Source organism: Cyprinodon variegatus, unplaced genomic scaffold (genome assembly GCF_000732505.1).
Source record: "Cyprinodon variegatus isolate N-32 unplaced genomic scaffold, C_variegatus-1.0 Scaffold999, whole genome shotgun sequence".
NCBI classification, from domain to species: Eukaryota; Metazoa; Chordata; class Actinopteri; order Cyprinodontiformes; family Cyprinodontidae; genus Cyprinodon; species Cyprinodon variegatus.
The window spans coordinates 189395-203189 of record NW_015151452.1 but is presented as its reverse complement, the minus strand read 5'-3'; the positions used below and the strand labels follow the sequence as shown (position 1 = coordinate 203189).

General features: G+C 40.5%; 1 protein-coding gene across 1 annotated transcript in view; it reads left to right on the top strand.

Moving 5' to 3' along the window:
- LOC107100676 (TGF-beta receptor type-1-like) overlaps nt 1–13795 on the top strand; it is a 35185-nt gene that overhangs the window by 9160 nt on the left and 12230 nt on the right. The window contains exons 2-4 of the mRNA XM_015399251.1: nt 5346–5594; nt 8437–8700; nt 11933–12163. Of these exons, the coding sequence (XP_015254737.1) occupies nt 5346–5594; nt 8437–8700; nt 11933–12163 (744 nt within the window). The remainder of the gene's footprint in view (nt 1–5345; nt 5595–8436; nt 8701–11932; nt 12164–13795) is intronic.

Below are 13795 nucleotides of genomic sequence, written 5' to 3'. Positions count from 1 at the left end.
CAGTCTGACATGTTTACATGAAACATTTTTGATCTGATCAGGCCTTCAATCCGATTAGTTGTGTCCATGTAAACGTAGCCATTGATATATATGCAAAAATGAATATTAGGAACTATATTTATCAAACATTATACTGGGCAAGTAAAAATATTTCTGGTCAAATGAAATGTGAAAGTCGGGCAAGTGGTAAAAATGCGTAACGTCAACCCCTGCCACAGATTATTCTATTTGCAAAATAATCCTATTGTCAATAGTCCCTATTGTGGACTTTGAGTCTGGAACAAAACAAAGTCAGTTCATCTGTTAATTTTGTGTTTTTAGTTTTCTTCCTCTGTGGATGTGTTTTTAAATTCAGAACCTTTCTACTGGCCAGAAAGTAATGGTTCATGTTCAGATGTCTCTACCCAGGTTTTTCTTGTTTTAATCGTCCAGTTGGTCTTTAGTTTTCCAGTGGCAATAAGTCTTAAAACATCTTGACCTTGCTTTGAAGCTGTAGCAACCCTGTTTCTGCCGTTTGTTTGCTCTCCTGCCTGCTTCCTGGCCTGCAGTTTGCTGGGACTCTGTCAGTGAGTCAGATGTGTCGCTGAGCCATTTGGTTTGTGGCACTAAGCTTGGACCTGTAAACAATTCAGCAGGGCAGATAGCTGCCTCTCTCTTTGTTTTGGTTCCTTTGAAGGGGGTCAGTTCAGGGCGTGAGTGTCTGTGGGCCCCCATTCCCACCATCAACCCATCACATCTGGTGCAGACAAAGGGCCCATCATAATGGGTGGGTGGGGGCTGGGTGGGGAGTGTCATGACCTATGGAAATGTTTCCAGGACACGGAGAAATGAATTCTGTCTTTCTAGTCTCACATATGGGTGTCGGTGTTTAATGGGGGAGGGCGCCGTGTGAATGCCTGCTTATCAGAAACGTCTCAGCTGTTCACAGAGGCGTCCAGATGTCACAGCAGAGTGGGAGGAAATGCCTTGGGGGTGGGTGTTTGATTAATATCACCTGGTCCTCCCACACAGAGCAATATCCTTCTTTTTTAAAGAAGTTGGAGCTTTATCTTTAAGCTTCATGATTTTTTTTTATTGTATTACTGTATTAAATAGTTTTTAGTATTGGGAAGTGCCCCCACCAGCCATTCCTTCTAACTGGTGATGCCTCTGATGCAGTTTCTCTGAAGTCTGTCCAGCTGATAAACATAAGGCAGGTATGTGCAGGTAAATATAGAACCTGAATCTTCCCTCTGCACACAGCCAGGCAGCAGCTCCATCACTTTAACATGAAGAAGCTGCAGGAAAAGCTTTAGCTTAGATCGACCTCACCTGCAAAAGCCTGAGAAGGCGGCCATTGCTTAAAGCGCTCTGATGGAGCAAAGCTTCAGCACCAATGGCTAATGTTAAGAGGTGGAGAAGTTTGGAATCTGACTGACGTGAATACATGGCTGCAACCATGCTGCAGTGGAGGGGAATAATAGACAATCCTTCTGAACTGCTGAAGAAAGATTTGGTCCAATTTCAACTTTTCACACAAGTAGAAATCCATAAATGGCATCAAATGGGAGTGGAGCAGGTGTGGAAAGCAAAATGCTGCTTATTTCATAAAATATATACTGGGAAGATCTCTATGGTAAATATAAACATTTAGACGTTACCTGAGATGCTTGCATTAAATAAATGTATTTTTTTTATCCTTATTAAATGAATAAATATATTTCACTGTTTTAATGAACTGTGGGGAGGGGCGGCCTGGTGCTTAGGGTACAGAGCTGGAAACTGAGTTCCAGCCCCACTCCCACAGACTGCCACTGTGGGTCTCTGAGCAAAGACCCTTAACCCCCCAGTGCTCCCCAAGGGGCTGAGTTAAATGCAGAGGGAATTTTGTTGCTCTGTAGTTTTTTTGTTGTTGTTGTTTTCTCTCACTGTGTGTCTGTGTCAGACTGTGGCGGCCCAAACAGACTGTGGCGGGCCCCACAGTCTGTTTCATTAATGGGAAACACATTAATGGGAAACTCTGCTCTCGCTTCCAGAAAAGGTTACAAAACATTTTTGGGCTTCATTCTGTCCCGGAATATCAGCTGGCACGCTGTCAGCTGGCCTTCATATAACCATGTAGAAACATGCATGACTCATGTAATCGCTGCATTCCAGTGAGTAGATGTTAGTTGGTCATTGCTAATTATGATAAATGGGTAGCAATGTGTGCAGAAACAGTAGAGCGTGGGGATGTGAGAGCAGGGAGCCCCAAGAGATGAGTGAAATGAAAAGATGAGACTGTCTAATCTAATTCACTGTAGAGAGATGGTGAAACACAATGACCCTGGAAGCCAGCAATCAATATCAGCTTAACCAAATCAACAAACTCCCCTTAGCCTCCTGGAGGCGCTGCTCCCTCTAGAGGAAGTGCTCCTCGCTCAGCTGAGGAGCTGCTGCTCTAACGGGGAAATCATCAGTTAACATGTTGAAACAAGCCAGAAGCGCCGTTCTGTGTTTAGTCTGGCTGTCTGTGGTGTTACTCAATGTCTGAATCAACCACATCCTGTCTGACTGAACTCTGCCGTCTGGTCTCTCCTCTGTCACATCACGCCCTCTTGCTGTCATATGACCTCATTTTACAGACAAACTGCAGATTCCAGCTTATGCTGTTCCACTGATTTGGCTGCTGTCCTGTTTATAATTCATTTCATGACTGTGGCTCAGCAGTCTGCCGTCGTTGTTCTGCTTAAATGTCAGCAGAGGAAGTCCTGGTTGTCTGTCTGCTCAGATCTCGCGGTTTGCACATCAAATCAGAGCAGCGATTGATGTGATGTTATCTGTATGCAGAAATTACTAAAAGCTTCTTTAACTTTCATTCATTTATGCTTTTTTATGTATTTATTATACTTGTAGGTTTTTTCTGTGTATTTGATATTTGATTTTAAAAGAACTATACCTGAGTTACAATTAATTACTCAACTTGTTGATCATTATTTAAATAAAATTTAAATAATTCAATTCTAAAATTTAAATTGTGAATACAATAGTGCTGCAAAACCTCTATTTCTTCACTTAAAAATGTTCAAATGTCATGAATTTGTAGACTTACAGTATTAAACAATGTCTAACCTCTTAAAATCCACCTATTGCTGGCGAACGTTTTAATAACGTTTACAACTTATAACTCTGAACGCATTAAAATTCCACCGGTAAAATGTTTACCAATGTAGACATATTAGACATTGTTGGAAAGCTTAGATTCTCCACAATTCAACTACCAACATCATTTTATGGAGACAGCGAGCACCAACACAGTTAACACAGGTATAACAGCATGTCAAGATGTAAACAAACAAAGCAACCACAACTACCTTTTAAAGGCGTCCAGAAGCCGTTTTGTAAATCCAATCTTCAACTGTTTATACTCCATTCGTCCATAAGAGTCCACAGATTAAAAGTAATCCAGAATATTCATAATAAAAATATTCCATGATGAGAAAATCGCCACAAAGTCCGTTTGTTGACATCAGAAAAGTTAGCTGGTCATAGCTAACGCTTGGCCTCTTGCTAATAAGGCTGACTTCCTGACGGATTAGCTCGCAATGTTTGGTATGGTTTTTTTTTTTCTTACGTACAAGACGAGAGTATTTGCATCTTAGTATGCCTTGATTGAGTCAGGGACAGTCTCTGAAGTCTCACTCGCTCCTTGCCTGTCAGCCAATGACGCACCGAGTAAAGCGATATTACGCCTCATAGAGTCCTGCTGTTATTGGTTAAGACCATGTGGGCTGATTGGCTTTGTAGCAAATGAAATTAGGTTGAAATAAGGTTTCAAACAAACCCAGACATGACTGGGTTATATAAAGCAGTCTTATACAGTGGAACTAAAACAAAGCCTTGTTTTAGTTTAGAAAACATGCAAACTGAACCAGACGAACGGGTCCACCCCTTTAGAATGAAGGTCGTTTGGCTTCTTTTTTTAGCCTGCGATGCCCCATACCTGTCTGTCTCTGAATGGGGGGGTCATTAAAGGGAATTGTTGGCCTGGCTGAATAGGCGAGGTCGAGGCGATGATAGCAGGAAGGAATCAACTCAGCGCACACAGTGCAAGTGTCGCGCATGCGCAGTAGAGGACGCAATGACGTCACAGTCCAGCTTGCTCCATGTTTACGGAAGTGTAGTGCCAGCGCACATCTAGCCGTCTTTTTTTTAACCATAAAAACTCAATCTTTTCAATATGTTGAAACATAAATACTGCTCTCAGCATCATCATCTGCCATGGTTGTTGTTTTTCTTGCCGCGTCTGTGTAGCAAAATGCAGAATATTGACCTTTGTCGGGTATTGATGATGTTCAGGTCGGATGAATCCGACCTGGCCATTCAGACACGGGTCGCATTTGAAAAGATCAGATTTGTTTTGGATTCAGGACCACAGAGCCAAGTGGCCTGGGTCGGATTGGAAAAATCAGATCTGTGTTGTTCAGACTGTCATGAAAAGATCAGATCCAGGTCGCATGTGGGCAAAAAAATCAGATTTGGGTCACTTCAGGCTGCAGTGTGAACGTAGCCTATCTCTGCATTTTAGGTTTTTTAAAGCTGAAATCTGAGTCCCCCCCCTCTGTTTGAGGTTGGTTTTTCTTTTTTAACATAAATGGCTTCCTTCATGCCCCTCTCAAACCATCTATTTTCTTTATCCAAAATGTGAACATTCTGGTCCCCAAAAGAACGTCCTTTGTCCGTCAGGTGTAGATGTACCGCAGTCTCGTCCAGAGGAGGGCGCTCTTCTGTCTTGGCCCATGCGTCTGTGGAGAGGTTGTTTGCTTTCTCCAATATAAAGATCAGAGCTTTCCTTACTGCATTGAAGGCATTCGAACTGAGTTAGTCCGATTCAATTTGAATGTTTTCCGGCCTTTTTTATTGAAAAAGCTTCCTGGATCTAAAGAGAAACGTCTTCAACCTTGGAAGCAAAGTCCAGTGGATTGTTTTCTACCTTTTTTGGATTGACTATGACCTGGATGACTGAGAACCTTCAACAGCATATGTCCAAATGTTATGTTTTGTCTTAAGAGAATGCAGAAAAGAAAGCATCTGTTTCGGAGCGAAGATATCTTTTTTGTTAAATATATTTTAAAGCTTATGTGTTTTTGTTGATGCTTTTTGTATTTAAAGGTTCTTTGTAAACTCATAGCTTTAGGTTAAGAAGACAATTCTTCTTTCTGCTCCGTTTCATTCAGGAGTTTCAAATATTTGTCTTTGTTTACTTGTTTAGACAATAAATGAAATAACATTAAACTGGGTCTGTTATGTTCCTTTTAATAGTATTTGAAGCATTAGAAATAATGAGCGGCAGACATTTAACTGTGATGAACTTATTTCCTCTGCAGCCCTTCAGTGTTACTGTGATCGCTGCAGCACCAACTCCAGCTGCACCACGGACGGCATGTGCTATGTGGTCATCAAGAAGTCGGGCAACCAGCGGATCTCAGAGCAGCGGCAGTGCATCCCCAAGAGCGAACTGATCCCAGAAGACCGGCCCTTTGTCTGCGCTCCGTCTTCTAGAGGGACGACCAGCATCATCCCTATGTGCTGCTCCTCTGACTACTGCAACAAAGAGCCCAAAATCGAAGTCTTTCGTAGGTATCCACACCAACACCTCAGTTTGTTTTCAAGGTAAAACTGAAGCAGCCAAAGTACATTTAAATGATTTTTTTTTTTTTTTTTTTTTTTTTTTTACAAATGTACGCCATGAATAAAAAGGCCTATTTATAAGGGCTGAAACAAAAGATGCTTGGAGCCGGCCCCTTATGGGATTGTAATTCCCTGTAAAACTCATAGGTTCTAGGTCTGGAGTTTGATCCAGATATTTTCTCACTCTTCTCATTATTTTCATCAATTTACATTTTACATTGCAACCAGGGGTGAGTTTCTTCCTGAAGAAACTGGAAGAAAGTCCTGGTAATAGATGATATTTTCCAGAACTGGGATGGATCCATTGAAAAGTCAACTCAAGCCCCGTCACACCTTGACCATTTAGACAGCGTATGCCTGACATACAGAAAATCCGTTCAAAACGCTGGCATACGCTATGGCTACATTTAGCATAAGCTATGAGTACGCTGACACACGTTGACATATGCCGAATATGTTGAGAGTATTCCAGCGTATACGTTGGCCGTCAGTTCCAGATAAGTTATCTGATGGTGGACATACGTTAAGTGTAAGTTACTCATAAGTCGTGGCATCCAGCTTATGCTAAATCTCTGAGTAAGTTGTGCATAATTTTCTGCGTAGCTTATCAAGAACTTATCTCCAACCTACACTACCGTTCAAAAATTTGGGGTCACATTGAAATGTCCTTCTTTTGAAGGAAAAGCACTGTACTTCTCAATGAAGATAACTTTAAACTAGTCTTAACTTTAAAGAAATACACTCTATACATTGCTAATGTGGTAAACACATTAGCAATGTATAGAGAACAGCACAAACAGGCTCTAACCAGAGTAGAAAAAGAAGTGGGAGGCCGCGTTGCACAACTGAGCAAGAAGATAAGTACATTAGAGTCTCTAGTTTGAGAAACAGATGCCTCACACGTCCCCAACTGGCATCTTCATTAAATAGTACCCGCAAAACACCAGTGTCAACATCTACAGTGAAGAGGCTGCTGCGGGATTCTGGGCTTCAGGGCAGAGTGGTAAAGAAAAAGCCATATCTGAGACTGGCCAATCAAAGAAAAAGATTAAGATGGGCAAAAGAACACAGACATTGGACAGAGGAAGACTGGAAAAAAGTGTTGTGGACGGATGAATCCAAGTTTGAGGTGTTTGGATCACAAAGAAGAACGTTTGTGAGATGCAGAACAAATGAAAACATGCTGGAAGAATGCCTGACACCATCTGTTAAGCATGGTGGAGGTAATGTTTACATCAAGGTATCTGACGTGTTCCAGATGAGCTCTGAACGTGTTTCTAACTTCCAGCTACTGTATAATGGCGTATTGGCAGCGTTTTGGTATAAAGAGGGTTCACAGGAGGAAACCATCAGTTCTCCTCCAGACTTCATCCCCATCATAGGGTGAGCCAGAAGGTGAGGGTGATGGATCCTCCCTGTGTTCACGCCCACTACGAACAAACTTCCTAGCAGACATGACGCTGAATCTGCTGCCACCAAAAACCTTCTTTCTTTTTTCATATTTATTTTTTTCCTGAGTGGCCAATAAAAAGCAGCTAGTTAATATCACGACCAAAGACATCTTTGTTACAGAGCGGGCGCCTCCTGGAGCATTGCTGCTCCTGAGGAGAGCAGCTTTAACTGATGCAGAATAACGCCCATGAAACGATGCACAAGCATCGTTTCATGGGCGTTATTCTGTTACGCTGCCGTGCGTTATGCATAAGTTAGGCTGTTTTGGGACATAAATTCTGGACTTGTTATGGTTACTCTGTATATGCCCTTAATTGAAAAAATGCATAGAAAGTTATGCCTTAAATGAGAAAAAAAATACACAGAAAGTTCAGCGGATGCCAGCATATGAGAAGATTCTGGGACATCAGGCCTACGCTGGATAAATCGGCCAAGTGTGACGGGCTTCGATGTGTCCACTGGGCTACACGAGGAGGACTCTTTATGAGAAAACACAGTGACACAATGTACAGAATTTACACCATTTATTAGGTGGTTTTAATACAAATCTAGATACATGAGTAACTATTGATTAAAAAACTTGTAAATTAACAACCGTGTTGAAACACTGGTTTAGCACGGTGATCATTTACTATTAACCTTCAAAACGCTTCCTTGTATACTCAGATTCCAGCTGGTTTTCTTTCTTTTTAATTTCTTCCGCTGTTTCTGTCACTAAACCCCCTGGTTTATAGATATTGAATCCAGTTTCAAGGTTATTATTGGATTTGAACCTGCTTAAGGCAAAATATTCACCAAAACAAACTAAACTTTCCAGGAAATTTCACCTTCAAAGTTTCTTCTGAAAGAAACCGTTTCTTTCTGTTGTAAAAAAAAAAAAACATTTGAAAAATAAAATAAAATAAAAATAATAAAAAAAAAACACCATCCGGAAGAAAGTTCCTACTCTGATTGTAAATCTGTATTGGAAAACAAATAAAATGGATGGAAATGTTCCTTTACTGTCTGAACAGTTGTACTAAGTGACATCTTTATAAAATATAATGACAATAAAGATCGTGTAAGTCTAACTCTTTAGTTCACAAACTCTGCGGTGGGCCTTTAAAGTATGAGTAATTCCATTTTTCTTAAAATGAATGTATTTTCCCTTTAGTTTCAGCAGTTTAGATGGTTTACATAGGAAATTAGAAAGAAACATCCACATTAAATGGTTTCACATGAATAATGTCTTAATATCCTAATTCCATTAGCAGATTTACTCAAATCTTTACCAATATTTGAATAAATGTGCAGCATCGTTGTTATTTCATCTGCTCTGTTCTTTGTGTTGTGCAGCACCAGAAGAACAGCAGCCCCCAACCTTGGGGCCCGTGGCCCTTGCAGCTGTGATTGCTTGCCCAGTCTGTGTGCTCGGCCTGCTGCTGGTTTTGGCCTTCTACGTTTGCCACTACCAACGCGGTCTGGGTGCCGGAGGAGCGGGGGCCCTCCACCACCGTGTGCCTAATGAGGAGGACCCGTCCATGGACCATCCCTTCATCACTGTTGGAACCACCCTCAAAGACCTCATCTATGACATGACCACCTCAGGCTCTGGATCCGGTACTGTTTGCTCTTTATACCCTTGGCTTTTTCTGAGATGGTGCATTTGACAACATAACACTTTCAACATTGTGTGTAGACCTGTTATTGCTTCCATATGTGTCTGAAAAGGCAATAATTGAAGTGTTTTCATGTCTTTCCACTGGTGTGGAAGAACAGCGCCGCCCTTCTGGCTGCTTTTATGTGCAGAAAGAAATAAACAGTTTGTTTTTCTTTCTGTTTAAATTTTTATTAAATTCTGTTCATTTCATCAATAAATGCCGTCTTCAGGCACCTAAGGGAAAATAGACATTTCTAGTCATCCTAGTTATCAAACAACAGATTTGAGCCTCAAAGCAAGAGGGACAATCGTTTTCAGTCGTTTTCCACAATGGCGGTCATACTAACAAAACAAGGTACCAAACAGGAAGTGTAGGGGTGGATGTAGATCTGACCAATCAGAGGCCTCCTGTCTGCGGATACTTACAGTATTGGAGAGGTGCAGCAGAGTGTCTGCGGAGGGGGGGGGGCATATCTGCGTTCACTGCGACACACGCAGACGACCTGGTTTCTGAGTATAAATCGTCAAAGTGACGTAGTGGGCTTAAATACCTAATAAGCATTGATGATTAAATGTTTATTTAACCGCAGGGCATCCTGGAGAAAATGACACTATGTCAGAAATGTGATTAATCTGCTGTAAAATATTTGATGCTTTAACTTCCATTACAGTATTAATGTATTGTAATGGAATTGTAGAAATACAATGCAGAAATCTGATTTTTGATGCTAATTTTATGTTAAAGGTTTAAAAAATGGAATCTGCATAATAGGACTTTATTTAATTTCAAACCTCCATGTGGAAATTAAATGCAGTCTTCTTCAAACCATAGTAACAATACAATAGTCTTTCCCCTCCTTATTGGGGCAATGGTGAAATAAAAGGCAGCCTATAACAGCAGCCTTTTAAAAAGGCAAGGAAGTAGGCTAAGTAAAGAAAAATACAAATATTAATTTAATTACAGGTCACCCACTGGTTTGTGAAACGTGTTTTAAGGCTACAATGCAAATCTTTGCTGATAGAAATCTTGACATTGGTTTATTAATTGTATTAAAGTTTAAAATAAACAAACAAGGAAAAAAATCCATCTTTTTTTGTACATTTCATACATTTTTAAAAAAACTCCAGGGAGCCACAAGGGGGCACTAAAGAGCCCCGTGTAGCTGTGGAGCGGCCGGTCGTTGACCCCTGAGCTAAGGTAATGCCATTAGTTTATCTGCATAGGCCAGTTAAATGATTCCCAGTTAGTGAAGCAGTTTCTTCTCAAAGGAAAACTTCTGCTTTGCCTGATTGAAATGTTAGCTTCTGTGTTTTCATGCCATGTAGGCGCCTTCCTGATTAGATTCCTAGATCTGGAATGCCAGTAGGGATGTCGGCCATGTTTTTCCCCATGTGCTGTCGTCTGTGTGGGTGTTGGGTAGTGCTGACTGACTCACAGCCGCTTTTCTGTTGAAAGCAGAACATCTGTCTGGTTTTCTCGTCAGCTGTTTTTTCTTCTAAAGAATAATAAAAAAAATTGTTTCTTGTCATTTTTTGCAAACCTTTGCAAATATTTCTGGATTTGCAAATGTTTGCAAAAAATGACTGAGTCAATGTGAAACTATTTTTTTTAATTCTTTAGAAGAAAAGAAGAAAAGCACAGAGCCTACAAAAAGCAGAAACCCCTAATCACAGTGGAAGGTTTTTATCACGCCTGTTCTGTTTGTAATGGCTTCATAATTAAAAGAAAAGAACAAAATTAAAAATGTTTTTCAGCTGCTGAAGATCCCCATTCTTCCAGGTCATTGTCATTCCAAATAAAGAAAATTAAAAACATATATATATATATATATATGTGTGTTAGAACTGTAAATTTTACAGTCATTTTCGCTATTTTTCAAGGCTGCACTGTACAACGATGAAATTGTCCAGTGAGCTGTTTCCAAATGAAATTTCTTTTTGTTTTACACTTGAGTAAACAAAATGAAAAATAACATCTGTCTAACGTCTACTAATTTCAAAGTTTCCATGTATAAATTATAGGGAATAAGATTAGTGCCTTAAACTCTGAGATGACAAAGAAAATCTACCAAGATTTCCAAACACAAAAAACCAAACTCAAATGGAAACGTTGCTTTTCTCTGCCCAGCCTTCCTGTTATCTGCTAAACATGTTATCTTACATTTCCCTTTAAAAGCACATTGTTCAGTTTTATTCTTCGCTTTTTTCCCCCAAGATCTTTCAGAAACATTTCAACTCTTTTTATCGCGGTATTTTTTTCCCTACAACATCTATGGATGAGCAGAATCAAAATTATTCTATTAATCCTGTGGGGGAAATGTGTTTCTAGTAGAACAGAGTACAATATAATACACCCCTCCATTATAAAAGTTAGATATAAGAATGAAATAAGGTAAACTAAGATCTCAGCATATACAATCAAAGTAATAAATGGCCAACTCCAAAAACCCACAGAAGAGTGTTAGTTTTGGATTTAATGTGGTTCATTCACATCGATCAAATGAAATGGAAAAGAGGGGAAAAGGAAAAGCATCATTTTTTGGTGTTTTCAACCATTTCAGACTTTCAGGGAAGACATTGGATTCAGCTTTCAACCTCCTGTATATCAGTTATTCAGTGGAAAACGCTGAATGGGTTCGGCTGGAAGTGCTGAACCTGTGTTGTTGTCGCTAATAGAACTGAGTTAGGTTTGCGTTTAGCTGAAATTTAATGCAGACGAGGAAGAAACTCTGAAAGCTACATTTTCAATTACCCTTAAGTCATGTTTTAACAAAGTTTCATTTTATGTAAATATTTGACCACATGTGCTTTTTCCTGTCTACATCTGTAGAATACAGTGTAACTGAACATTTCCCAAAAAGAGAAGTTTAGCTGGTCACAGGGCAGAGGGCTGTCGTTCAGCCGGCGTTGACTGGGAAAGGCCATTTTGAATGGCTGCTTCTGCACTCCTGGGAGTCCCAGGTTGTGCTGTGTGCCTCTAGGGCAGCTTACCTCGCCTCTGCAGGGTTGGAACACAGCTGCTGTGCTCTGTTGGATTTCAATCAGACTAAGTGTCCTTTTCAGGGTTGAGGTTCTGCCTCAGAACCTAAGCAGAACCCTCTCTACTCTCTTCATGTCTGATTCTGGATTTCCAGCAGCACAGCAGTGATGGTCTGACGTCTTCCTTTTTTGTTCTTCCCATTTCCTTTCAAGGCCTTCCGCTGTTAGTCCAGAGGACCATCGCCAGAACCATCATCCTCCAGGAGAGCATTGGAAAGGGGCGTTTTGGGGAAGTGTGGCGGGGAAAATGGCGTGGCGAGGAGGTGGCAGTAAAGATCTTCTCATCTAGAGAGGAGCGCTCCTGGTTCCGCGAGGCTGAGATCTACCAGACTGTGATGCTGAGGCATGAAAATATCCTTGGCTTTATTGCTGCTGACAACAAAGGTGAGGAAAACAGCAATGTGTATCTAAATTGTCTTTATGTTCATAAAAAACAGCGTGCGATGAGATCCCGAGCGCGCCTGGGAGGAGCTGGTGTGCGCAGAGAGTGATTTTCTCCTCTCGGAGCGGCAGCTTCTCACGCATGTGTTTTGTTGTGCGATGGTAGATAAACTATGTGCAGAAATAGTTGAACATGTATAGTATGCTTAATTTGCTTGTGGGCATTTTGAAATAAATGTGACGCCATTTTATTTAAACCCAGTTATTCATCAAACAGGAAAACACAACATAGACTCACCATAAGAGCTGAAAATAAAAAATTATTCCATTTACATATGACCGCAATTCTCATTTAGCCAACCAAACCATAAAGGATGAATGCCATTAATTCAATTTAATTCCGTTTATTTATATAATTCACAAAACATGTAATTTCAAGGATCTTTACAGAAATGATTCAACCAGATCATCCAGTCAGATTGATTCTAAGGAAAACCAGTTGATTGCATCGACAGATTGACTCAAATGTTCTCCCATTAGCTAGCTTTAAACTTTGTTTGCATACAAAATACAAACTTATATTCGCCCAATACTGCAAAATTATACCTGCTCTCCAAATAAAACATGCATGGAAACCTGTAATGTCCTTTAGAAAGCCAAAAATAGAAAGGCATACCTTCAAAATAAAAGCTCCATAAACCCTGTTCCACGTAGTTACGAACATTAGATGCCAAAAAAAAAAACACTGACAACAAACAAATAATATATAAAAAAGGATTCCTGAGTTGCGTCAGTTATAACAAAATAATCTGCGTCATTAGAGGAAGTAAAAGACGTCTTTATGAAACCATTTTAGGAATCAGAAGTTGAAGTTTGATTTCTAAAATCCTAAAAGCAGCGGTCACATAGAACGCTAATTTAACCATTGTTTTTTAGGCTAACTCTGGTCCCTCCGCCATAGTCTTGATTTAGTCCAGGAATAGTTGTAGGAGTAATTGGGCTGTTTGTTCAGTCCAATATCGTCCCACTTTAATCCAATAATAGACGTTTAAAATACTTTAAAACCCGGTTTTAATGGGGTGATAGAATGATTCTATAGGGTATTTGATGCTGGTCCTTAAGGTCTCTGAATAGGGTTTGTAACATTGGTTGGGCTGAAAACATCATATTTGCTGATCTATGCTCCCTAATGAAGCCTGGTTAAAAGCCCTAGAATGAAATGACAGGTTTTCTTCCTTTTATGGTATGATCGTGAATATTTAGATGAGCTGTGCTCTGATTGGTTGGTTTACAACGAGCGAAGCTGCTGAGCAAAGACGTATCATAGCAACAAGCACTCACTCACTGAAACATCAAATTGTTGATCAGGTAGGGAGGTAGGGTGACCAGCCGTCCTCTTTTTCCCGGATATGTTCTACTTTTCATTCCTAAAAAAATGTCCGGGGGGAATTTTAAAATTGTCTGGGATTTTGGTCGACTACAGTGCAGCATGTAGACGAAACAGGGAGCCAGCGGGGGAGAGAGCGACCAAACCCGACCCGGTGACTGTAGCCGCGGCCCCATGTAGCACGGCTCACCCAGAGGCCTGAGTCATCAGTGTGGCCATCAGGGAAACGTTCCATCCTGAGGTGTGCT